This window comes from Budorcas taxicolor, chromosome 4, assembly GCF_023091745.1.
Source record: "Budorcas taxicolor isolate Tak-1 chromosome 4, Takin1.1, whole genome shotgun sequence".
Classification (NCBI taxonomy): Eukaryota; Metazoa; Chordata; class Mammalia; order Artiodactyla; family Bovidae; genus Budorcas; species Budorcas taxicolor.
Window position 1 is genome coordinate 7,366,382 of NC_068913.1, and position 26,765 is coordinate 7,393,146.

At 46.9% G+C, this 26,765-nt stretch overlaps 2 protein-coding genes across 5 annotated transcripts in view; both read left to right on the forward strand.

Moving 5' to 3' along the window:
- GRB10 (growth factor receptor bound protein 10) overlaps positions 1-2,950 on the forward strand; it is a 215,047-nt gene extending 212,097 nt beyond the window's left edge. For both annotated transcript variants that reach the window (XM_052638568.1, XM_052638570.1), the window contains one exon: positions 120-2,950. In XM_052638568.1, the coding sequence (XP_052494528.1) occupies positions 120-266 (147 nt within the window). In that variant the 3' untranslated portion in view covers positions 267-2,950. The remainder of the gene's footprint in view (positions 1-119) is intronic.
- An 8,681-nt stretch (positions 2,951-11,631) lies between these two features.
- Positions 11,632-26,765, forward strand: part of DDC (dopa decarboxylase) — a 98,844-nt gene continuing 83,710 nt past the window's right edge. For 2 of the 3 annotated variants that reach the window (XM_052638679.1, XM_052638681.1), the window contains exon 1: positions 11,632-11,733. The gene's annotated coding sequence lies outside the window, so the exon portion shown is untranslated. Of the gene's footprint in view, positions 11,734-12,667; positions 12,710-26,765 lie in introns of those variants that run through there. The other variant, XM_052638680.1, reaches the window with a different exon arrangement.

Below are 26,765 nucleotides of genomic sequence, written 5' to 3' on the forward strand. Positions count from 1 at the left end.
CTCACCTCACTGGCTCCAGGTGTCGCCCTAGAACCTGCCCAGGGGTGGAGAGCACTAATCCTGATGGTGGGGCCTGAGCTATGGCCTCTGACGGAGCCGGTCTCATTGTGTCTCTCCAGTGCGAGGACGACGGGCAGACATTCTTCAGCCTTGACGACGGGAACACCAAATTCTCTGACCTGATCCAGCTTGTTGACTTTTACCAGCTGAACAAAGGGGTCCTGCCTTGCAGACTGAAGCACCACTGCATCCGAGTGGCCTTATGACCTCAGATCTAGCCTGGCTGCAGGCCGGTGGGCGCTGACACTGGAGTGAAGAGGCCTGTGCATCCTTCAGAACACACGTCTGTCTGCACTTGGAGCAAGACAGTGCATTTGGCGCCGGCTGACCGCAGTCGACTCGTCTGTTGGACTTGACGGTGGTTTGCTGCTGCAGATACAGCAGGGCTGCCCCTGTCTCCCTGGCCTCATCGGGGAGGGCAAGAGAGAGCAGATTTGAGAGTAAACTGGAAGGATGGTCTTGGCTGGGCCGTGGAGGAACGCAAGCCAGAGAGAAGTGATTGGAAGTGAACTCTTGCCCTGGAATAATCTTGACGATTAAAACTGATATGTTTACTTTTTTGTATCGATCCCTTTTTTGCACTCCTTGTTTTCAATATTGTATTCAGCTTATGGCAGGAGGGGCTGTGGCTTTTCCGTGTATACGAGATGTAAAGACACTTGAAAGGGGGCCGCCCCCAGAAGTCGACTGCGTTTGCAGAGGGCGGCGCGTACCCTCTGCACATCACTCCCAGACAGCAGGCACCCCAGCCACCCCCCTCTCCCCAAGTATACTTGAAAGCTTTTTCGAAATAAAAGGTGTTCTTGTGGTAGGCACGTGGTGCGCTCTGCAGCCAGAGAGGCGACCCAGTCTGCCTGCCCCGCTCTGTGCCCATTCCCCACTCGTGCTGCCCACCTGCCGTCCGCGTGTCGTTTTGTCTTCCCCGCTGCTGGGCGCGTGTTTCTTTGGAAACCTTGCTGTCCCACAGGACTGAGTGGCAGCCTCTCGTTGGCCACAGGCTAGTCTTCCTAACATACAGCGAGTGCCCATCACCCGCCTGCCCCACCTTCCAGCCTGTTCTAGAACCATCGCTGCCTTACCCCTCTGCAGTGGTGCCAGCCTTCCAAGGCTGCTCTTCCTGCCCTGGGGGCTCCTAAGATCTGAAAGGAGGTGGCACCTGCATGGCCTGCTTCCATATGTAGCAGGTTTCCATGGTGACAGAGGTGGAAACCTTGGAGAGGGCAGCCCCACAGAGGATGGTCTCGCTTGGTGGCCTCCATCCTGCTGACAGCCCTGTGGCCAGGCCCTGCAAGGCAGCAGGCGGGTCCTCCACTGGCCCGGGTCAGGAGGCCCCCACAGTGGGGCTGGCCATGGACAGGCTAGCAACGCAGCGCTGCGTGCTGCTCCAGGAGCTGAGTCAGATGCTGGCCTGAGATGTCCCCACCCTCCGCCTTGCCCCGTGGCCAAGTCTTTAGTGTGCAGACAGCCGTTCCTCTGCCTTTGATCCCTGCAAAGCAGAAAGGGCTCCCTGACAGCATGCACGCCGCTTGCTGAAGGATGACTTCCATCCCCAGGTCACAGCGGCCATGCTTCCCTGCCCCTCTGGGCCGCACTGGCCGCTAGACCCCTGGACTGCCCGATGCAGCGCTTCCCGAGGGAGACGTGCGGCTTAGGACACAGTGACGCATACCCGCTGTACCTCAGTTCGTGGTATAGACACTGTATTTTAGTTGACAAGACGCACTCCACTTATTTTCCATGAAGTGTCTACTTAGACAAATGAAGAATTTTTAGTAAAACATGTTTTTAACCATGAACGTTCAATGGCTTTTTTGTTTGTTTTGGGGTGGGGGTGGTGGTTTTCTAGCCTGTTAATCTTTCCAACTGTTGACAATTAGGTAATTTTCGAGTCATGTCTGGCAGCCTGCTTCCCCTGGAGGGACTGATGCTTTAGTCACACTAATAGACATTTTTCTCTTTGCCAGTTGGAGGTAAAGCCTTTAAAAAAACAAAAAATCCAGCAAAAAAAAAAAAAAAAAAAGCCACCTTTCCAGTTTGTTTTCTGTTTACATAGACCAGTCTCCACCAGTGAGATGAGACACACTCAATAGACAGCTAGTATCTGCAGTATTGCGTGTTTATAAATCACCTTCTATTTAAAAAAAGAACTAAAGCTAGACTCTGACGCACCGTTCTGTGTGTACCCTCCTGGCCACAGTGAGCTGTCACAGAGTGTGACCTCCCAGGGTCCCTTGTACTGGGGGATCCCCCCGCCAACGGGCAGCCCCTCGCAAGAGATGGGCATCCAGCTGGGCCAGCCAGGGGCTGAAGGACGTTCGACTTTTATTTTTGTATTTAAATGACATGAATGTAAACGGAACAGCTCAGGGTCGTTTCAGAGCCTGTTGACTTTTTATCTCTTCCTGTGATTTTCTGTTGTGAACAGAAACTCCATGTAGCAACCTGGACTGAATTGGGAAAGAAAGCACCAAATGCTTTGGGGATTAACGCTAAGTAGGAGAGCTTTGTGACCTTATGTGTAGAGTTTCAGAACGTTTTTCTGTTTGCTAAACCTTGAAGAAATACGTGCCTCAGTCTAGATGTTTTGTCTCCTGTCTTCTGCACTGAATACCTGAGGGTTTGACCAATCGACGCACCTCTGCGGGGGTGGGGCCGGCTCACGGGGGCTCTGATGCCTGGTGTGGTGAGCATGGCATCGCCCGCCGTGTTTTCAGGGAATGCAGAATGGATTAACCGAAAAGACAAAACCTTTGTCCCATGTGCTTTGCTCCTTTATGTACATAGCTCCTCGGCTCATGAACCTAACTGTAAACATTCAGGTATTTTTGTACAAATAAGGGACTGATGTTCTGTTTGTCGTTAGAAATAAACAGTAATACAGTGTTCTTCATTTTGCCTGTGGCGTCTGTTTCTATATTTTAAAAACGTTCAGCTGATCAAGCACTAAACACCTAGGGAGATGATTTGGGATGTTTTAGTGATTTGCTTCTTACCTGGCTAAACAGCAGTTACAAACGAGTTGGTGTGATGCGCAGACTGGCGTGACCCTGCTGGGTGGGCCCCATGCTGACCACGGAACAGATCCCTGGGCCTCTCCTCCCCCCACTTCCTCCGCAAGAACAGAGACCCATGGAAGCTCCAGAGGGAGGCAGAGCTTCCCTCAGCTGTAGCAAACACCTCAAGAAACTCAAAAAAGCTCACATTTGTGCAGTTCAAATGTGACTGGATTTTGCCATCACATGGGCAAAATGGCCCACATGAGAAATGGGCAGAAAGAATAAGAGAATGGATGCCCTGCATCTCTGCTCCCACAGGACCTCACCTGGGGCCCGCGGGCAGCATCACTTAGCTGTCCTTGGGCCTGACACCTCCTCCTGTCCCAGCCCCATAAGCCAGCTGTGTCTACCCACCAGAGCACACCTGTGGCATTTTGAACTCTCCCATCACTTGTTTTCAGAATCTGCACCCTTGGTTGGAAATCTCATCCCACTAAGGCAGGCTGCCATCAGAGCAAGAGCAAGAACTCACAACACTCTCTTCCTTGTCAGAGATGGCGGGGGGGGCGTGTTTACGATGGGGCTGGTGTGTGAATGTGTGTGGGGTGTGTGTGGTGAGGGTTATGGGTGTCCATGGGGTGGGAGAGCAGAACCAAGTATGCTGTGGGGGGTGGTAGGGGGCAGGTGGAGGCGGAGTGAGGAAGGCTGGATGTAGGCAGGACATCTGCGAGGTGTGAGTCTGTGGGGAGTGTGTGCATGGTGGTGGGGCATACAGTGGACAGAAGGCATGACATGAGCGACCTCGTGTTTCCATGTTCCCGGAGTCCAGGGGGGTGGGGGGCGAAGCGCTGGGCCAGGGTCCCAAATGTAGACCATGGTGTTGCTTCCAAAGAAGGTGATACAAGGGGCCACACAGATAAGCCAATAGCCAATATAATTAAAAGAAGACACGACATTAAACTTGATCTCACTGCCTTGATCATAGTGTTACTGGTCTTTAAAACCCACTTTGAGGGATTCATAAAATTATAAGATGAATTTTCTGTGATAAAAACTTCCCCCTGTGAAATGTAAACAGAATTAAAAGCTTCTGCACAACAAAGGAAAATATCAGCAAGGTGAAAAGACAGCCTTCTGAATGGGAGAAAATAATAGCAAATGAAGCAACTGACAACTAATCTCAAAAATATACAAGCAACTTATGCGGCTCAATTCCAGAAAAATAAACGACCCAATCAAAAAATGAGCCAAAGAACTAAATAGACATTTCTCCAAAGAAGACATATGGATGGCTAACAAACACATGAAAAGATGCTCAACATCACTCATTATCAGAGAAATGCAAATCAAGACCACAATGAGGTACCATTTCACACCAGTCAGAATGGCAGTGATCCAAAAGTCTACAAGCATTAAATGCTGGAGAGGGTGTGGAGAAAAGGGAACCGTCTTACACTGTTGGTGGGAATGCAAACTAGTACAGCCGCTATGGAGAACAGTGTGGAGATTCCTTAAAAAATTGCAAATAGAACTCCCTTATGACCCCACTGCTGGGCATACACACCGAGGAAACCAGAATTGAAAGAGACACGTGTACCCCAATGTTCATTGCAGCACTGTTTATAATAGCCAGGACATGGAAACAACCTAGATGTCCATCAGCAGATGAATGGATAAGAAAGCAGTGGTACATATACACAATGGAGTATTACTCAGCCGTTAAAAAGAATTCATTTGAATCAGTTCTGATGAGATGGATGAAACTGGAGCCGATTATACAGAGTGAAGTAAGCCAGAAAGAAAAACACCAATACAGTATACTAACACATATATATGGAATTTAGAAAGATGGCAATGACGACCCTGTATGCAAGACAGGAAAAAAGACGCAGCTGGGTATAACGGACTTTTGGACTCAGAGGGAGAGGGAGAGGGTGGGATGATATGGGAGAATGGCATTCTATCATGTATACTATCATGTAAGAATTGAATCGCCAGTCTATGTCTGATGCAGGATACAGCATGCTTGGGGCTGGTGCATGGGGATGACCCACAGAGATGTTACGGGGAGGGAGGTGGGAGGGGGGTTCATGTTTGGGAACACATGTAAGAATTAAAGATTTTAAAATTAAAAAAATAACTATAAAAAAAAATGTAAGCAGAAAAATATCCTACACTATTGAGTTTTAGAATGGTAATTTCACAGCAACCCTCCTCATCTTGGAAGTTATACAACAGTAACAGGGACAGAAAACAAGTGAAAAGTCCGTCCTTGGCAGAACTGGGAACTTGCAAGAGGGATTGCTCAGCTCGGTGGGTGGAGACCGCAGGCCAAGAGATGCTGGCAGGGACTCCGTGGTCGCATATCTCAGCCAGGCCCGCAGAGGGCGCTCGAGGGTGCATGGGCCGCCTGTGGGGGCACTGCAGGCCCTTTTGGAGAGCAGCAGGACAGGCAGGGTTTGATGTAGAGAGATAGGTGTCCTTCCCGCTCCCCCATCCTGGGGATGCCATGTGTACTTTCAGTCTGTAAATAGATCCAAGTCTTCTTTGATCTCTGAAAGTTTTCTTGAATCACATCTAAATCTGGTTTTGTTACATCACTGCAGGTCTTGTTTTTAAAGACAGCACTGCTATGTGTGCTGGGGCTCTCTCACCTGCCTTTCCTAAGATATACCTTCGCTCAGACTTGCTGGCTCCGTTTGGTGTGCACATCCGTCCGTCCCGTCAGTGTGCATGTCCCGTCTGTCGCCCAGGTCATGCACAGTCTCTGGGCGGGCTGCTTGTTCCCTGAGCCACGGCCGACCTGCACCATGACCAGGATGCCTCCTTTTCCCTCCGTTTCTCTTTGGAGTCACGCTGGCTTCTGTTGCGTATATTCCTGCATCACTGCTTTAAGCTTTGGTGAACTGATTGCTTTGATTTTTGTTTTGTTTTTATTTTATTTCATGGTATTAGGCTTGACTGCCAATTTAATCTCCATGTCAATGTATTTCTACTGAATACTCCTTAATACCATTTTTTTCCTACTCTTTTCTCCTTTTCTCTTGGGCATCTTCATGGTTCCTTGAAGAATGTGGGCTCTTCTTGGCTGAGTCATTCATAGGAAGTTTGTGTAGGAAAGAAAGCAGGGATTGTGTCTGATGCTAGCAGGACAAAGTAAATGAATGCTATTTCAGTTCAGTTCAGTTCAGTTGCTCAGTTGTGTCCGACTCTTTGCAACCCCATGAACTGCAGCACACCAGCACTCCATCACCAACTCCTGGAGTCCGCCCAAACTCATGCCCATCGAGTGGGTGATGCCACCCAACCATCTCATCCTCTGTCGTCCCCTACTTCTCCTGTCCTCAATCTTTCCCAGCATCAGGGTCTTTTCAAATGAGTCAGCTCTTTGCATCAGGTGGCCAAAGTACTGGAATTTCAGCTTCAACATCAGTCCGTCCAATGGACACTCAGAACTAATCTCCTTTAGGATGGACTGGTTTGATCTCCTTGCAGTCCAAGGGACTCTCAAGAGTCTTCTCCAACACCACAGTTCAAAAGCATCAATTCTTCAGTGTGCAGCTTTCTTATCAATAAACACAAAGGGTCATGGATGTGAATTCCAAGACCTTGACAACATTAGTCATCAAGATTGATCTTCCAGCTAACTCCTCTCCCTCCCTGGGGTCACACCTGCCTTTTCATTCAGCCTCACACACCTTCCAGACAAATGTCCCCAAATGATTTCATATTATTTTGCAATGCAACAACTTTTCCACCTTGGTTGTTCTATGGCAAATTATGCAATGTCATTTTTGATGATTATGGAGTTTTGTCATTTGAAATAAAAATTATGAAAAAGTCTCTTAGAAATAAAAAAGATTCTATTGTAAGTCTACATTCTTACACAAACTCGTGCACACACATGAGCAAAGATGTCTACGAGGGCTATAGCACAGGATTCCTAGGGAAGACCTGGGCCCAGCTGGGGGACACATCTGGAAGGTGTGTGGAGAATAAAGGCAAAGGTGGGCCTGAGCACAAGTGGATGGAGAATGTGCCCTTATCCAGGTGTGTGTTGTCCAATTCGATAGCACTAGGCACGCATGACCATTATTTAAACTGCAATAAAAAATAAAATGAAAACTTCAGTTTCTTGGTTGCACTGTCCTCATTTCAAGTCCTCGATAGCCACAGGTGGCTACCCATAGTGTATGGATAGTGGTAGTGGTGTCCAGCAGCCACCACACTGGACAGTGCATTGATAGGACCTTGCCATCACAGGAAATCTTGCTGGACACGGCTGGTCTTACGGGACCCGGAATGAGAGGCTAAATTAGAGACGTGGGAATGGATGGTTGGAAGGAGGGGGCAGTCCCCTTGAGAGTCAGTCTCCCTGTGTCTGGGTGATGTTCTGAATTAATGAAGCCAGGGCCAAGGCTAAAGGCACCTGCATTCATGGGGCATCTCTGCCTCACCCCGTGGGTAAGACAATACTAGCTTCTCATTTGCCAGAGCAGGGTGACACCATCCGCTGTCTCCCACTTGTTTGGGTACATTTTGCTTTCCACTTATAATTGAACGGTTTCACATCATAGGCATACACTGTGTACAAAACTCAGTGATGTCCACTTAGCCCCCCAGAACATGACTCCACTGAGAAAAAGCATGCTTCCCAATTTGACATCAGCCTATCGAGTGACCAGAGGTAGAAACTCTACCTTTTGTATTTCCCAAAATAATCACCACTACTGTGAGCATCTCCCCAGACTGAGTGCAGCTTTAATGTCTAAATATAAAGTGCATGTGTTTACACATGACTCTAAATGTAAGCAGGGCTGTTATTGCTATGCATCTGAAAAGACAGCCATGTCTCTGCAGGGGTAAGAAAGAGCCACATGGGACCTCTCGGAGATGGCTTTGTCCGGGGTGATTACACAGAACCCAGGGATCATTCTTGACACTTTGACATTAATTCAAAACCAGTCTGGACAAAGTGTTGGAGTTTCTGTGGATGGGAACATTCTCTACTTTCTAAAGCATAGTGGAGGATTCATCCAGCCAACCAGATTCAAGAATATGCAATGCTTGTTGTATTTCTTATTGGAGGAAGGAGACTAACATTTTTTTATTTTGTACAAAAAGTGAAATTATATTAATATTTTGTCATTGCACTACTTCTATTGTACATAAAATATGATTTCACGGAACTTTCTGAGAGGACTGAGGTAGAGTCTAGGGCCATTCAGAACATCGATGGTTTCTGAATGGTTTCTGCTCCATTGCTGAGTTGACAGCTGAACCATGGTGGGCTACACAGCTGTACCAAACCTGCGTTTCTGACACTTCCTCTCCAGAATGGACACCTTCAAGATGATGCAGGGCAAGTGTATTCCTGGTCTTACTCCCCGGGGTCCTGACTCAGAAAGCTGGGTGGGAGACAGAGCCATGCCTCTGTGCCAGCTCAGCAAGATTCGGTGCAGCTCCCACGGGGAAGGAGAATTCTAGAAGCTGCCCCAAGAGCCAGGCTTGTGTGTTCCACATCCTCAGGCTTCTCTTAAACCTACAGATTAAAATCTCTGACTTGGTGATAAAAGCATTTGGCCAGCACAGGGGGGTGGGACCATCCCCAACTTACGATGAGCTTCGGGATTTTAGGGTCCATGCACTCACTGTGTTTTCATCCCTTCCAAGCCACCAGAGTTTTCAATTCCTATGATAGTGATCTTGGTAGAAGATGATGGGAAAGGCTTAGAATTAAATCCAAAAATGCCTGAAGCTGTATTGGAGAGCACCCAGTGAGCACACGGCTGGCATAACTGGAAGGCCACTGGGGACTCAGGCACCTCCAGATTCTCTCCACCCACTGACAGGCCCCACGTGGTGGAAGCCATGCAGCCGCATGGTGCCCCCTCCCCACCCCTGCACACTGGCCTGATCGCCGCTCAGGGGGCTTGTCTGGGGGTACACAGCCAGCCCCAGCACAGCCGAGGCTGGCCCGTGGCCTCTTGACTCTCGACCAGGGGTCCTCTGGTGCCTTCCCACAACTCTCTTCGCACTGAGTCACTCACAGAGGCTGGCAACGGCCTGCATGACATCGTACAGAATCCACAGGGAATCTGTGGCCGGGTAACTGGGCAAAATCAAAGCCTCCTGAGGGGCGGAACCGTCCTCTCTCTTGCCTGCCTGACCACCCAGCAGGAGCCTCTTCTGGCCTTTACCCCCCCTCCTCCTTTGCAATCGGCACTAACACTACATCTGCCTCCCCCGCCACCCCAAATGAGGTGAAAAAGCCAACGCGATAGGTTATTCCCTAGTGGTCCAATGGTTAGGACATGGTGCTTTCCCTCCTGGGGCCCAGGGTTCGATTCCTAGTCAGGGAACTCGGATCCTGTAAGATCTTGCAAGCCATGGCAATGCAGCCAAAAGAAAAAAGAATGTGCTGAAGCCCAATGGAATGTATTAGCCTAACTCTAGTTAGCTTGAGCAGCTGAGCAGCGCATAGCTCTGTCTGTGCTCAGCCGAGCCAACCGGCCCCCACCCGGGGCTCCCCCTCTGCCCTCAGGTCCTGCTGAGGTCTGGCCCCTCCCAGGCTGAGTCCTGCTCCCTTCCGAGCTTGAAATAATACAGGAGATAGAAGCCTGAAATTCCCAGAAGAAAACTACAAATAGCTAAGGAACATATGCGCACCACTTTTTGAATGAAATGAACAATAAGTACTGGAATAGCTGTTTGCCATTAAAGGCTGCCTCCTCCAGCTTTTGTGGTTACTCTTGAATCCTCACTTCCAGATTTTACAAACCTCAGCCTCCTTTATATCTCTAGAGAGAATTACCCTCAGTGCCAGCTGTCATCTTTGATCATAACCTACGGTAAGAAATGCTGTCATCCAGTGGCCCAGCGTGCACACACACAGACATGCATACGTAATAGAACAGAAATTTCACGAAGCACCGTTTCCCTTGTTAGGTGCAAAGCCCTCTCTTTCCTATTCTGTTCTGTTCTATTTGCTTTCCTTTTTTAAAATGCTGGTCATGAAATCTCCAAACTGGTTTCATGATCCAATGATAGGTCAATCCCAGCGAATTGGAAAACACTGAATTGGACAAGAACCATGTTGAAGGACCGACACACCCAACCTCAGACTTCCTCTGAAACTGCAGTAACCAAAGCCGTGTGGAAGCAGAGAGAAGTGGATCGACGGAACAGAACAGAGAGCCTGGAAACAGACTCGCACAAAGACAATCAGCTCATCTCTGACACAAGAGCAAAGGCAACACAGCAGAGCAGAGACAGTCTTTCCAACAAGCGGAGCTAAAACAACTGCCACCCACGAGTAGAAGACAAATCTGGACACAGACGTCACACCTTCACAAAAACTAACTCCAAATGGACCACAGACCTGGATATAGGATGCAAGACTACAAAACTCCCAGAATATGACATGAGAGACGACCTAGATGAACAGAGGGGTTTGTGATGGCATTTTGGCTATCATACCAAAGGCACAACCCACAGAAGTAGAAAGCAAGCTGGACTTCATTAAATTTAAAAACTTCCACTCAGCAGAAAATACGGAATTGACATTGTCAACCACTCCTAAGAAAAGTGGCTTTTCTGAGAAAATTTGATTCCTTGGATATTTCTCCTCTGCAGATTCAGTCTCAGGGTTCAGGCTGGGATTAGGACTAGGGCTTAGGGGTTAAGGGTTAGGGGTTAGGGTTTAGGTCTGTTTAGGGTTGCGGTTAGAGTTAGGATTCAGGTTGAAGTGTTTAGGGTTACAAGGTTGGGGTGGGAGTCAGAGTTGGGGGTCATAGTCATCATCAGTGTGGCCCCTTGGCTTTCCACCCCCTGCTTCACTGGAGTCTCCAGGGCTCCCTTGCTGGTCTCCACCAAGTAGGGATATTGAAGTTCCTCCACGTGTCTCCAGAGCTTCCCAGGTGATGCTAGTGGTAAAGAACCTGCCAACGCAAGAGACTTATAAGAGACACCCGTTCGCTCTCTGGGTCGGGAAATTCCCTGGTGGAGGGCACAGCAACCCACTCCAGTATTCTTTCCTGAAGAATCCCATGGACAGAGGATTGTGGTCGGCTATAGTCCACGGGGTCACAAAGAGTTGGACACAGCTGAAGCAGCTTAGCGCACATGCACAGGTGTCTCCAGACCAGATGATGTGGCTTTGACCCTGTAGAGAGTTGCTCAGTGTAACCAAGGCATGACTGTCACTGGGAGAGGAAAAGTCTTCTTAAGATCATGGATTGGGGGCAGCTTTACTGTGTCTGCCTGGAAGATCTACCCAGAAACCTCTCCCCAGTGAGGTCTACACACAACAACACCAGAAGGGATTCTTTAACTCCAAGCTGCATTCAGTTGAAAACGTGTTCTGTAGAAAAGTTCCAGTCCACATGGTAAATAAAAGTACCTAGAATTCCCACTCCAGCATCAGTGAGCCTCCAACACTGACCTATGGACACAGGACTTAGTTAAGGAGCCTTGGCAGAGGCTGTCCATGACTCATCACTTTTGCGCACACAGCTGACAGGTCCGGTGACTCTGCCCAAGGCTGCCCCTCGGCACCAGAGCTTGCTGTGCCTGAGTGAGGGCTGAGCAGGGCAATTACCAGCCTTGACAGGCAGGCAGTCTGTCCTACCTCCCTCAGTTCTGCGGTGTGGGCCCTGCCCACCTGGCCACCACAGGGGTAAGTGGCTTGGAAATGTGCCCAGGGCTGCCTAACAAAATAACAACTAACAAAATAAACAACTTGCACTCCAGTCTGTGTCTTACGGCAGCTTTGGACGAACTCAAACTAAGACAAGAATGTCCCTGGAGTGAGATGATGGGGCTATAGAAGGGAAAACTCCCTTCCCAAAGGTCAGAGCCTCACAATTTAACTCCATCAGTGTGCTTGCAACCCAGACCTCAGCAAAATATTTGAATGCAGGAACATTTTTAAATGATTTTAAAGTTCCTCTTGAAAGAAATATATATGAAAGCAGCCAGGATTCTTTTTTAAGAAAAATGATAAGGGATTTCTTGCCTTCCAAGAACCCAAATGCACTAGAAAGTGATGCATTTGTATATATGCCTGAAATTAACCCAACATTGTAAATCAACTATACTCCAATTAAAAAAATTAAAAATAACAAAAATATTTTTAAAAGGAAAGAGGCAAAGTTTACACACTGTAGCCCTGGCACAGAAATGAAACAACAATTTCATGGGACCAAAACAACAAGCTCAAGAAACAGAAATATTTTTCAAAAATCATGTTGGAAGGATTAGCTTACTCTATGGGGGAAAAAACAAATCAGAACTTTATCCTATGACTTACCTTAAAATAAATTTCAGATGGACGAAAGTTCTAAAGATAAATATCTAAAATTATAAAATACTAAAAGGAAACAGAAGTAAATGTGTATATATTCTGAGTGAAGAATCGTTTCCCAAGTTCCCCAGAGATTTCTCAAGATTTCCTTGACCTTTATCACTATGAGAAATTAATGTTTAACCAGCGTATGACTCTGAAAAGGCAAGGGCTCGTGGATCTGAAGCAGTGAGAAGAGTGCAGGGCTTCAGCCCAGCTCCCCAGCTGCTCCTGCACGTTCTCCCCAACCCCCAAAGCTGGCAAGTCTCAGACAGGAGTGGAGACCCAACAGGGCCAGAATTCCCAGCAAGTAAGTCCTGCTTTCTAACTTGATTACAACTGTTGGAAATGGCAAGCCCTGTGGCTTTACTCTGCCGCCCCACTGCTGGGCTTTGGCGTAAAGCTCAGCTGGCTTGGGAAACTGGAGCTCACAGGGGCAGCGTGAGCCTGGGGGTGCTGAGCTGACAATGCTGGTGCTCACAGGGGCATGCGCCCACCCGTGTGATGAGGCAGACGCGGGGTGCCACCTCCGGACGGCCACTGACAGTGAGCACAGGACACACGTGGACTCCTCTGCTCTCTGCTGCGTGCCACCCATGGGGTCTGGGGCTCCGAGCCCTGTCTCTTCTCTAAAATGGCGATTTTAACTGTCCCTAACTTGTCAGGTGTGGGGGAGCACTGATTCTCATAATGCATGGGAAACACTCGGCATATCGGAGAGGCTGAGTAAATATTAACTCTTCTCTTACATTTCTAACAACTGTGACTCTGCAAGGCTGTCCCTTCGTGGCATGTGCTGTAGTCTCCTCAGAGGCAGATTCAGAAGCTAACTGTGCAGTGGGATTTGAGAGAACTGAAGGATCTTCCCTGCCAACCTAGCAGGCTCACTATAATCCCATCGGGAGATACAATTCTGGAGGAGAAACCTTTGCTTCTCCATCCAGCTGGAGTTAAAACAACTTCTGGGTGTTTGTGTGTGCTGAGAGTCACATACTTGGTCCCCAGGTATATCTTCATTTCACAAGGGAGAAAACTGAGACGGAGGAAGTGAGAGACGTGGTCCAAGACCTCGGAACTCATGACCGAGGACTGGGGCCAAGCCCTTTCCTGTACCATCTGAAGCTTTCTGTCTTGCTACTCTGGGAAAGTGGTGCCTTTTGAAAGTATCTACAAAGCCTGGGGCTTGTAGTCAGCACCCCAGGAACAGTTAATAGGAGCTGCTTAGAGATCAAGGAGCATGGTCTGGAGGTTCTGGATGGGAGATGCGGGGCTGTTGAGGGGTTGTGGTGGGAATGGAAAAAGTGGGAGGAGGAAATTCAGGGCACAGCTGGGAGGTGGAACGTGCAGGGCTGAACAAGAAGTGGGAGGCTCCGGGCTCCAAAGTGGGTGAGGACACATGGGCATGGTCTTCTTGGGAAGTCTCCCCGTACCTGGCCTAGGGGGCCCGGTGCTCCCAGCCCTTGAGGATCTCTTAGGAGAGGTCCTGAAGGCCATCTTCTGAGGACCTCAGGATGCTCTCCATCAGCCTAGCGATCCCTTGTGATGGGGCCAGATGACAGATGTGAAGGAGTTCACCCCTGCCCTTTGGGCTCACTTGTATGAAGGCTTGGGACAGACATGCCCCAGAGAACTTCACTCAGAGTGGATTGATGACATTCTGAAACCAGGAAAATGCTGGTGCTGCTTAAAATTTAAATCATAACTTTCAGACTTTTAAAAATTACTAAATGATGCATAAAGAAATAAAGCCCTGAGTTTCACTGCACCTGGGCCTCCGATGACTGAGGAAGAACAGGGGTAGTTCACTCTACAACAAGGTCATTAACATTAATCTATTAAGTAATCTATTAAGTAGCATGACTTTATAAAATGATAAAAGGTTCAGTCCACCAAGAAGTAATATAGTTCTAAACACATGTAGACCTAATGGAAAAGTCTTAAATATATTAAGCAAATTTTGGCACAACTATGGGGAGAAATCAGCAAATTCACCACCATAACAGATTTCAACACATCTTCAGCAATGACAGTGAGTTGGACGATAGAACAAGCTAAAAAGAACATTAGTAAAGATTTAAAATATGTCAGCAAGTAACAGTCTTGGCTTATTGGATGTACTGTCTACCCAATGATTAGAATAACCCTCCACCCAATATTAGAAAACACACTTTCTTCTCAAGAGTACATGAAATGTTTACAGACCTTCAGGATGTATTCATAGCAGGCTGTAAGGCAAGTTTCAGTGTCGGTCAGAGAATTGCTAAAATACCAGTTGCTTTCCAATCACAGTTCAATTAAGTTAACTAAATTACAACTAAAGAAAAAAATAAGTAAAAATTGCTGTGCATGTCTGAAAATTTGGGGGAAGGTACTATTTAACTCACTATTCAAATTTAAAATGTAACAAAAATTAAATAATGCTTGGAAATAAGTAGCCGAGAGGAGGTACTCCACGTTCAAGGTCAGGAGGGGCAGCTGTGAGGAGATACCCTTCGTCCAAGGTAAGAGAAACCCAAGTAAGACAGTAGGTGTTGCAAGAGGGCATCAGAGGGCAGACACACTGAAACCATAATCACAGAAAACTAGTCAATGATCACATGGACCAGCCTTGTCTAACTCAATGAAAATAAGCCATGCCCTGTGGGGCCACCCAAGATGGACGGGTCATTGTGGAGAGGTCTGACAGAATGTGGTCCACTGGAGAAGGGAATGGCAAACCACTTCAGTATTCTTGCCTTGAGAACCCCACAAACAGTATGAGAAGGCAAAATGATAGGATACCGAAAGAGGAAATTCCCAGGTCAGTAGGTGCCCAGTATACTACTGGAGATCATTAGAGAAATAACTCCAGAAAGAATGAAGGGATGGACCCAAAGCAAAAACAATACCCAGCTGTGGATGTGACTGGTGGTAGAAACAAAGTCCGATGCTGTAAAGAGCAATATTGCATAGGAACCTGGAATGTCAGGTCCATGAATCAAGGCAAATTGGAAGTGGTCAAACAGGAGATGGCAAGAGTGAATGTCGACATTCTAGGAATCAGCAAACTAAAATGGACTGGAATGGGTAAACTTAACTCAGATGACCATTATATCTACTACTGCGGGCAGGAATCCCTTAGAAGAAATGGAGTAGCCATCATGGTCAACAAAAGAGTCTGAAATGCAGTACTTGGATGCAATCTCAAAAACGACAGAATAATCTCTGTTTGTTTCCAAGGCAAACCATTCAATATCACGGTAATCTAAGTCTGTGCCCCAACCAGTAATGCCGAAGAAGCTGAAGTTGAATGGTTCTATGAAGACCTACAAGACCTTTTAGAACTAACACCCCAAAAAGATGTCCTTTCGTTATAGGGGACTGGAATGCAAAAGTGAGAAGTCAAGAAACACCTGGAGTAACAGGCAAATTTGCCTTTAGAATACGGAACGAAGCAGGGCAAAGACTAATAGAGTTTTGCCAAGAGAACGCACTGGTCATAGCAAACATCTTCTTCCAACAACACAAGAGAAGACTCTACACGTGGACATTACCAGATGGTCAACACCGAAATCAGATTGATTATATTCTTTCAGCCAAAGATGGAGAAGCTCTATACAGTCAGCAAAAGCAAGACCAGGAGCTGACTGTGGCTCAGATCGTGAACTCCTTATTGCCAAATTTAGACTTAAATTGTCTAAATTTAGACTGTATATTGTCACCCTGCTTATTTAACTTATATGCAGAGTACATCATGAGAAACGCTGGGCTGGAATAAGTACCAGCTGGAATCAAGATTGCCGGGAGAAATATCAATAACCTCAGATATGCAGATGACACCACCTTTATGGCAGAAACTGAAGAGGAACTAAAAAGCCTCTTGACGAAAGTAATAGAGGAGAGTGAAAAAGTTGGCTTAAAGCTCAACATTCAGAAAACGAAGATCATGGCATCTGGTCCCATCACTTCATGGGAAATAGATGGGGAAACTGGAAACAGTGTCAGACTTTATTTTTTTGGGCTCCAAAATCACTGCAGATGGTGACTGCAGCCATGAAATTAAAAGACGCTTACTCCTTGGAAGAAAAGTTATGACCAACCTAGATAGCCTATTCAAAAGCAGAGACATTACTTTGCCAACAAAGGTCCGTCTAGTCAAGGCTATGGTTTTTCCAGTGATCATGTATGGATGTGAGAGTTGGACTGTGAAGAAGGCAGAGTGCCAAAGAATTGATGCTTTTGAACTGTGGTGTTGGAGAAGACTCTTGAGAGTCCCTTGGACTGCAAGGAGATCCAACCAGTCCATTCTGAAGGAGATCAGCCCTGGGATTTCTTTGGAAGGAATGATGCTGAAGCTGAAACTCCAGTACTTTGGCCACCTCATGCGAAGGGTTGACTCATTGGAAAAGACTCTGATGCTGGGAGGGATTGGGGGCAGGAGGAAAAGGGGACGACAGAGGATGAGATGGCTGGATGGCATCACTGACTCGATGGACGTGAGTCTGAGTGAACTCCGGGAGTTGGTGATGGACAGGGAGGCCTGGCATGCTGTGATTCATGAGGTCTCAAAGAGTCGGACACGACTGAATGACTGAACTGAACTGAGACTTAAATTGAAGAAAGTAGGGAAAACCACTAGACCATTCAGGTATGACCTAAATCAAATTCCTTATGATTATACAGTGGAAGTGAGAAATAGATTTAAGGGACTAGATCTGACAGACAGAGTGCCTGATGAACTATGGAATGAGGTTCGTGACATTGTACAAGAGACAGGGATCAAGACCACCCCCAAGAAAAAGAAATGCAAAAAAGCAAAATGGCTGTCTGGGGAGGCCTTACAAATAGCTGTGAAAAGAAGAGAGACAAAAAGCAAAGGAGAAAAGGAAAGATCTAAGCATCTGAATGCAGAGTTCCAAAGAATAGCAAGGAGAGACAAGAAAGCCTTCCTCAGCAAACAATGCAAAGAAATAGAGGAGAACAATGGAATGGGAAAGACTAGAGATCACTTCAAGAAAATTAGAGATACCAAGAGAACATTTCATGCAAAGATGGGCTTGATAAAGGACAGAAATGGTATGGACCTCACAGAAGCAGAAGATATTAAGAAGAGGTGGCAAGAACACACAGAAGAACTGCACAACAACGATCTTCATGACCCAGGTAATCATGATGGTGTGATCACTCATCTAGAGCCAGACATCCTGGAATGGGAAGTCAAGTGGGCCTTAGAAAGCATCACTATGAACAAAGCTAGTGGAGGTGATGGAATTCCAGTTGAGCTATATTTCAAATCCTGAAAGATGATGCTGTGAAAGTGCTGCACTCAATATGCCAGCAAATTTGGAAACTCAGCAGTGGCCATAGGACTGGAAAAGGTCAGTTTTCATTCCAATTCCAAAGAAAGGCAATGCCAAAGAATGCTCAAACTACCGCACAATTGCACTCATCTCGAACACTAGTAATATTCAAAATTCTCCAAGCCAGGCTTCAGCAATACGTGAACCGTGAACTTCCAGATGTTCCAGCTGGTTTTAGAAAAGGCAGAGGAACCAGAGATCAAATTGCCAACATCCGCTGGATCATTGAAAAAGCAAGAAAGTTCCAGAAAAACATCTATTTCTTCTTTATTGACTATGGCAAAGCCTTTGACTGTGTGGGATCACAATAAATGGTGGAAAATTCTTTAAGAGATGGGAATACCAGACCACCTGACCTGCTGCTTGAGAAACCTATATGCAGGTCAGGAAGCAACAGTTAGAACTGAACATGCTCAACAGACTGGTTCCAAATAGGAAAAGGAGTACGTCACCCTGCTTATTTAACTTATATGCAGAGTACATCATGAGAAATGCTGGGCTGGTAGAGGCACAAGCTGGAATCAAGGTTGCCGGGAGAAATATCAATAACCTCAGATATGCAGGTCACACCACCCTTACGGCAGAAAATGAAGAGGAACTAAAAAGCCTCTTGATGAAACTGAAAGAGGAGAGTGAAAAAGTTGGCTTAAAGCTCAACATTCAGATAACGAAGATCATGGCATCTGGTCCCATGACTTCATGGGAAATAGACTGGGAAACAGTGGAAACAGTGTCAGACTTCATTTTTGGGGGCTCCAAAATCACTGCAGATGGTGATTGCAGCCATGAAATTAAAAGACACTGTTTGGAAGGAAAGTTATGACCAACCTAGATAGCCTATTCAAAGGCAGAGACATTACTTTGCCAACAAAAGGTCCATCTAGTCAAGGCTATGGTTTTTCCAGTGGTCACGTACGGATGTCAAAGTTGGACTGTGAAGAAAGCTGAGCACCAAAGAATTGATGCTTTTGAACTGTGGTGTTGGAGAAGACTGTTGAGAGTCCCTTGGACTGCAAGGAGATCCAACCAGTCCATTCTAAAGGAGATCAGTCCTGGGTGTTCATTGGAAGGACTGATGCTGAAGCTGAAACTCCAATACTTTGGCCACCTCATGCAAAGAGCTGACTCATTGGAAAGACCCTGATGCTGGGAGGGATTGGGGGCAGGAGGAGAAGGGGATGACAGAGGATGAGATGGCTGGATGGCATCACCGACTCAATGGACATGAGTTTGAGTAAACTCTGGGAGTTGGTGATGGACAGCGAGGCCTGGCGTGCTGCGATTCATGGGGTCACAAAGAGTCAGACACGACTGAGCAACTGAACTGAACTGGAAATAAGTGATAAGGAAATATACTAATTTTAAAACTTGAACTACGTATTGAAAGCAGCACATAGAAGAAAGCAAATAGCTTTAAATGCTTATATTAGAAAGTAAAAAGGCCAAAAAAATAATGAGGTAATCCTGCAACTAAAGAAGTTAGGAAAAGAACAACAAGATAAAGATCACCTCATGCAGGCAATAATAAAGACAAAGGAGATAAATCAGTGAAAAACAAATAAATGTAAACGAAAGAGGATCAACAAAGCCCAAGGGTTTGTTTTTTTTTTTTAACTAGTACAATAGGCACAGTTTTGGTAATATCAGCTAAAGACAAAAAGAGACAGGAGTAGATAAATAATACAATAATAAAAGGGGATATAATTATAAATCCAACAAACTAAAAAGCTAATGACTGTATCATAAAAAAGAATTCTTGTCATTGAATCTAAAAAACTAATGAAATAATATCAAATTGGGTTCATGGAGAAATAGAAATCCTGAAGAGTCGTATAATAAAAATAAATTGACATTAAAAATATGTCCTCAGAAATGAAGGGGAGGGGCAAGTGATTTTATGAATGGTTTCTTACACTCTTTTAGTGATTGCAAAATTTCAAATTTCAAAATTATATGACTGTTTCAGAGAATCAAAAAAGAAGAAATTACCTTCAGGTCAGTCTGTGAGACCACAGAATCTGACACTAAAACTAGAGAACAAATTCTATACAAAAGTTAATGCAGCACAGCTTTATCCCAAGAATAAAAAGATGTTCAAACATTAGAAAATTTATTAATGTGACTCATCACTTAACAATTCAGAGCCGGAAAACCATAAGATTTTTTACTTTTGGTGCAGAAAATATTTTGATAAAATTAAACATCTATTTATTTTTAAAATAGGAATAGAAGAAATCATCTAATAAAGAATATCCAGGGACTTCCCTGGCAGTCCAGTGGTTAAGACTCCACACTTCAAATGCAGGGGAACAGGTTCAGTCCCTGGTTGTGGAACAATATCCTTCCATGCAGTGTGGCCAACAAAAATTTTTAAAAAAAGACTCTCTGGTAAAACCTGGGTGTGAATAGTGCAATGTTAGAAGTGGTCCTTTTAAAGTCAATGAGATGAGATGTTCACCACCATTGCCTCTATTAATACTGCCTCAAAGGCCCTACCCAGAACAGTGACAGGCACATACAGAATTTTAGAAGTTAAGTTTTCTAGCAATCACATTAGCAAAATTAAAAATATGTGTGCACTAGAGTAGAATATTTTAGTTAAAACAACAAAGTGAAATGTAGCCCTGCATTCAAATTGTGTAGTGGGGAAAATTTCCACATTGCTTCAGTTTTTAGATTTAAATTTAAATTATTAAATAACGTTAGCAGAAGCATTCATTTCCGCAGGAGCACTGGCTGCACTTCAAGAGCTCAGTAGCCAGATATGGTTCATATCTCTGATGTGGGACAGTACAGTCCAGGACAGTGCAATGAGACAAGAAAAACAAATATGTAACAGAACTACAAAGAACATTTTCACGATTCACAGATGATACAACTGATAACATCGAAATCCACCTGAATCAAGAAATTATTGAAAATTCTGAGAATATTCAGAAAAAAACGTCAGACACAAAATCAGTTGCAATTCCATATGTTGGCAATAAACAGCTATTTTCTTGGATTATGACCAAGAAAAATCACTTTTTCACTTATTTACGAGATATTTTGTTTCCATTTCAGATAAACGCTTGTGTTTCTACTGAATTGTGTTCTTTCACTGAAAAGTTATTTTTAAATGAATATTTCTAAACCCATCATTAGTGATACGCATTTCAAATCCTTTCCTCCACTCTACAGGTTGTCTTCCTAGTTATGTAGTTAGAAGAACAGATATTTTTAACGGTAACATGATCAAATTTGTCAGGGTTTTATGGTTAGCTGATTAAGGAAACCATTTAAGAAATACTTTTCTTCTACATTCATAAAAATATGTCTATTTTTCTCTATTGTCCTAAGAAGTTTGCCTTTAACGGTTAAGAATTTAATCTATCAGGAATTTATTTTTGTATATAGAGCGAGAAACGGATTCAATTTCTTTTTTTTTCCAAGCAGCCAACCAATTATTCTAGAACCATTTAATAGTTTCACCTTACTCTATTGATTTGCAATTCCACAAGTTTATTTTCTAAATTTTTGTGGCATGTTTTCCTGGGCTCTCTATTCTGCTAGCTTTGCCAGACACCCATCCGTATATCAAAACTGTTACAGTTCTGCAGCTTCAGCTGTCTTGATAAGAGTAGAGCAAGAACATGCTGGTCATTCTCAGACTTATGCTTTTCCGTTCCTATTTTAGAGTCAAATATCTGGGTGGGATTTTGATTAAAGTGCCATTGAATTTGTTAATCAGTTTAAATAAAGTGGAAATATTTACAATGGGGAGTGTTCTTACCGGTGAACGGCCATTTATTTCCACTTATTTAGGTCTTCTTGAGTGTCCTCCTATGAGCTTTTTTGTCTCTTCATACAAGTCTTGCACACCTTTTGTAGGATTTTGTTATGGCCATTCCTAGTGTCCTGTTCCTGACTGAGTCAGAGCTTGTCACTGTCCCTGGGACGGGGAAGAAGCCACCCAGGTTACCAGCAGGGTGAGAAGCAGGTCCAAGCTCAGACCTGGGGCCTAATGTCTCAAGCCTGCGCTGCATCTTCAGGAAACTTCACCTCTTCTTGCTTCCTGTTGCTGTTCAGTCGCTCAGTTGTGTCCGACTCTTTGCGACCCCATGGACTGCAGCACGCCAGGCTTCCCTGCCCTTCACCACCTCCTGGAGTTTACTCAAACGGATGTCCACTGAGTCAAATTTTCTTGTTTCTACCTTCCAAATCAATTCATATCTATTTATTCTCTTCCCTACAATTTACTCTCCAAGCAACAGTTGGTGGAACATTTAAACCCTCAGGAACAACATTTCTCAGCCTCAAAGACTTCAGTGACTGGAAATGCCCTCCAAGAGCAGTCAGGCCCCAGGTTGGGGCTCCCTTCTGGGCGGTTCCCTTCTCACAGGCTTGGCTTCTTAGCCCTGGTCACAGCTGGCCACTGTGGCTTTCTCTCGGCTTCTTCACTCACCGTCTGCATCCACTCCTGGGCTGCAGCAAGCTCATCTGGCAGTGCCCAGCCTGCCTGGTGAAGGAAGCCCTGCATGGTCACATGTGCTAGCTGTGTGACCCTGGACAAATTTCTGAGCCTCTCTGGGCCTCCATTTCCTTATCTATAAACCGGGGGTGACGATCATATTTACCTTCTTCTGGGAGTTGTGAGGGACTGAGTGATTCTGTGTAAAAAAAAAACAAAAAAAAAACCGCCTATACAAGAAACTTTTAAAATGCTAAATATAGTATTATTGCAGTCACTCTGAAACAGGAGGTTTCACTCTGGTCTCACGGCACCCTCTCGCAGAGGTCGGTCATCACATCTGGATCCCTCCACTCAGCCTCCACGGTGATACAGGATTCACAAGAGCCTGCGCTGGGCCAGGCTCCCGGCTCAGCGGGCACCGTGTGCAGATCCCGCTGGAGCCAAGCTTTCCAGCCATCCCGTCCAGCTTTCCCCCTCCCTTCCCGGCCTCCAATCGTACAGAGCGGGGCCGGGAGACCAGATCCTCTGTGGCCCCTGGCGAGGTGGTTCCGAGCTCAGTCGGCACAGCACCCTGAGGTCTGATCCCTGCACTCAGAGCAGGGAGGAGGGGGGAGGAGCTGCGCGGAGCAGCCGGGTCCCTGCAGGCCCCGCCCTCCGACCCGCCCACCGGCCCTGCCTTGGCCCCGCCCCAGCCTTGGCCCCGCCCACCGCCTTGGCCCCAGCCTGCTCGGAACCCAGCAAGCAGATGCCCCTTTGAGCAGATGCTGTGTCATTAAAGTCAAGGGGGAATGGCTGTCTGTGGTCTGTGCGGAGTTCCCAGCTCCTGGCTGCACCACATGCCACGTGTGTATATGTTTATGATGGTGTGTGTGTACATGGCTCTGTCTGTGTGTACCTGTGTGTATGGCATTTGTATGTGTGCCCTATGTAGTATACGTGTGTGTATGTGTGCCTGTGCATGTGTGCCGTAAGAGAGTGGATGGCGGGAGCAGAGGAAGCTGGTGCCCTGCTGGCCTACATGGGCTCCGGCCAAGGTGGGCTCTGGCCTAGGTGACCCAGGCCCTTGGGACCTAAGCCCTCCTTAACTGAGGAAGGAGCCCTGCTCCATAAGGCCTGGATCAGCCTGAGCAGTGAGGTGGATGAGATGGGAAGCCTGAGTTTGAAGAAACCCCTGATTTGAATGCTGATCAGCTTCAGGGGTAAAAGAACAGGACGTTGAATCTGATGAACCTGGATTCAAATCCTTGCCTGCCTCTTCCTCTGTTTCTCCATCTGGGCTCCTGGGCTTGGCCCTTGCAGCCTCCTGTGGCCAGGGTAGTCCCCTGTACAGCGCAGTGGGTCCTGGTGGCCCCAAGCAGGTACAGCTCTGACGCAGGGCAAGTCCTCTTTCTTGCCTTGCCCAGGCCGGCCTTTCTTTGCCCCTTGGGAAAGCCAGGGGCCTTCTGCTGATTAGAGGTTGCCTGGAGAGACTCCGGGAGAACTGGCCCCGATCTGGGTCCCATACAGGGCCCTGGGACCCTGAGCACCTTTCCTTGTCTTCTTGCCCTCCCCTCTCCCAGGCCCTGCAGGCTCCGCTGTCCCTGGTCCCTGTTCTGCCCTGCGAGACCCTCACATCCTGCAGAGGGTGGGGAGCAGGAGGGCGGGGTGTGGGGGAGATGCTGCGGAGTAAATAATCAGAGAGAGCTGCTCTGATTGGCTTTGGGGAGGCGGACACTCTGTCTACATAAATGGCAATTCCATCCTCTGTGCCTTTTAACTGTCACCAAGGAGGAGAGAGAGAGAGGGAGAGACAGAGAGCAAGCACCTCGGGCTGCCTGTGAGTACCGCTCTTTGTCCTCATAGCCTGGGGGGACCAGACTCAGAGGGGAAGCCAGTTCCTGGTGCCAGGGCCCCTTAATTTTGGGGACCCTGGGGATGGGAGGTTCGCCTGTTGATTGCAGCTGGGTGGATCTCCTCTGGCCAGCTGGGAGGGGTGCATCAGCTGTGTGCAGGTGTGGCAGGCTACCGGAACTTTTTGAGAAGATTGGTGCCAATCTAAGTTCCCTGCTGTTGTGTGTGGCATGTCTAAGCAACAGGTGAGATAAAGAATCAGAAACTTCTGATAATTTTTAGCCCATGATCTCTGAGCCATAAGAGCAACAGAACAGAGCGAGTAGAAATTATTTCTCAGGCTGGTTCGTGGTGCATCTGAAGCGCACAGAGGCCAGGAGATGGAGACCTGGGGAGAATATGGGCCCCTCTCGTCCTCCTCTGTGAAGGGCATCCTCCCGCACGATGCTTGTAAAAATCAATTGAGTCCGATGTTTACAAAGGGCTAAGTACACAGTAGGTGGTCATTAATGTGATCTATATTACTAATAAGCAAGTAAGTAAACGCAGGTGGGAAAATGGGGGGATGCTAATGCTGGTGAGGGAACCATCTGCTCAGGGTATGTTATTTTCTCCCGTTTTCAAGGGAGATTCAAGCAGGCAACTTGGCTTTTCCCCTTCATCCTATTTCTCTTACAGGCTCCAAGAGGTGGGTCTTTACAGTTGATTTCTTATTTAAATAGCAGTGTTTTTCTGCTGAGACAGAACCAAAAACAGAGGGGACCATTGCCACATAAAAAGTAGCCAGGACAATGGTCACCCTGGAATGGTTAAGACATAGGCAAGATGAGGAGAATCTGGGTGTTTCCTGAAAAAAATTGTGACATTCACAGCAGCCTCTCTGCCTCTGCCAGGTCCATGGCAGGTGGGCTGGCGGTTTGCTTACAATGATGAAAATAAAACAAAATCCCTTTGTGAAAGTGTTAGCCACTCAGTTGTGTCTGACTCTTTGCAATCACATGGACTTTAGCCCACCAGGCTCCTCGGTCCATGGGCTTCTCCAGGCAAGAGTACTGGAGAAGGTTGCCATTTCCTTAAACCTCCATGAATTCAAATAAATAGCTGGGCAGTTTATTTACACTTTCGCCTCTTCATGATGTTTATTCTGAAGGTCTTACCCTGTTGACTCGTCATCTGAGTCTGGTAGCAAGTTTGGGGAGAGACTGCAGGAGAATTTGACTCCCTCCATATTTCAGAAAAGCTGTCCTCAGTCTGTCGGATCTCTTCGGCATTTCTGGAGGAGGATGCTCGGGGCGCAGGAGGACAGTGATGGGCACACGGCCTCAGAGGAAAGGTTAAAGTCCCCCTGGGCTCTGCATGCAGTGAGGTTCCCTGTAAGTGAGGTGTGGGGGACCCCAGGCCAAAGGGCATTGGATGGCCTTCTGAGCTCACAGACCACGTGTGAAACCATTGATGAGCTGAGGGGCTTAGTCCAGCCACCTGCTTCCCTGAGCCCTTCTCCTCATCTCAAGAGTGGGGATAATTTTGCTGCCTTGCGGAGCTGCTGTGGAGATTTAGGGCAGAGGTGCAGGGCTACCGCAGGCCATGGACGGTCACCACTGGGCATTTGTCAGGGTTTGGAGGAGCTGCGGGGGCAAGTGCTTCTGACGGGTCATTCAGCCTCTGCCTGTTTCTGTGGTGTTGGGACCAGCGCAGGATGGGGCCAGTGCCCTCACCTGGAGCGTCTTCTGGTGACCAGGCAGGACCCCGACCACACTGGCATGCCTCGCCAGCTCAGGTGGGAGCCCCTAGGGATGGGCACTCTGACTCGGGCTACGTGAGAACGTAGGTGGCAGACAACCGGGGTGTGTGTGTGGCTCTCTGGCCTCAGGGGTCAGGAGGAGGCTGGCTTCAGGGTCAGAAATGCCAGCCCAGCTGCTCCTGTCACCAGCTCTGTGGCCTCGGCAAGAGCATCCGCCCTTCAGAGCCCTAGCAAGGTGGCAGTGTTAGTACTGGCCGGGGTGCTGAGAGTGTGATGAGGTGAGGCATCCAACGAGCTCAGCAGAAGGCCAGGCAACACCGATTCCTTTGTTTTCTTGGGACATAGGATGTAGCCACCAAGTGGCGAGTGTTCCCAGGATTCGGCTTGGGGGGAGCCTCAGTTGCAGGCTTCTGAGCGATGTGGTGGCAGGCATGCCCCCGTGCCCAAGGAGTGAATGTGCACAGTGAATTTAGAAAGTCCGCGTTTACTCCTGACCCAGTCTGTGGAAGAAAGTGGGGACTTCGTAAAGCTCGTGCCAGAGATACTGCCTACATGCACAGTGGCAGGTGGCAGGTGTTTATTCTGGCTGGGAAGTCAATATGTATTTTACTCACAGGGCGTCCTGCCTGTTATGAAAATAAGCAGCCAGCTAGAACATCGTCTCAAGTCTATAAAAAAGGCAGAAGGTTGTGACCTTTTATCAATTATTAATGTGACTCCAAGAGAATAAGAGAAGGGGGCAGGGTGAGGGATTGAGAAAAAAATAAGGAAAAAAGTGAAGGGGGAGGAGGTCTAGTCTGACACTAAATTAAAATGGAAACAGAAGAGGAAAGTTCAGATTAAAATGACTGATGGTTCTTATGTGGATATCCTAGAAGGGTACACAGGAGTGCAAACGATAAAAATTTTAAGGTTAATTTGATGCTTAAATTTGAAAACTTTAAACTTCATTTGAAAAGCTAGCAGGAATGGCGTATTCATGCCTACCAAGCCTGATGGGTGA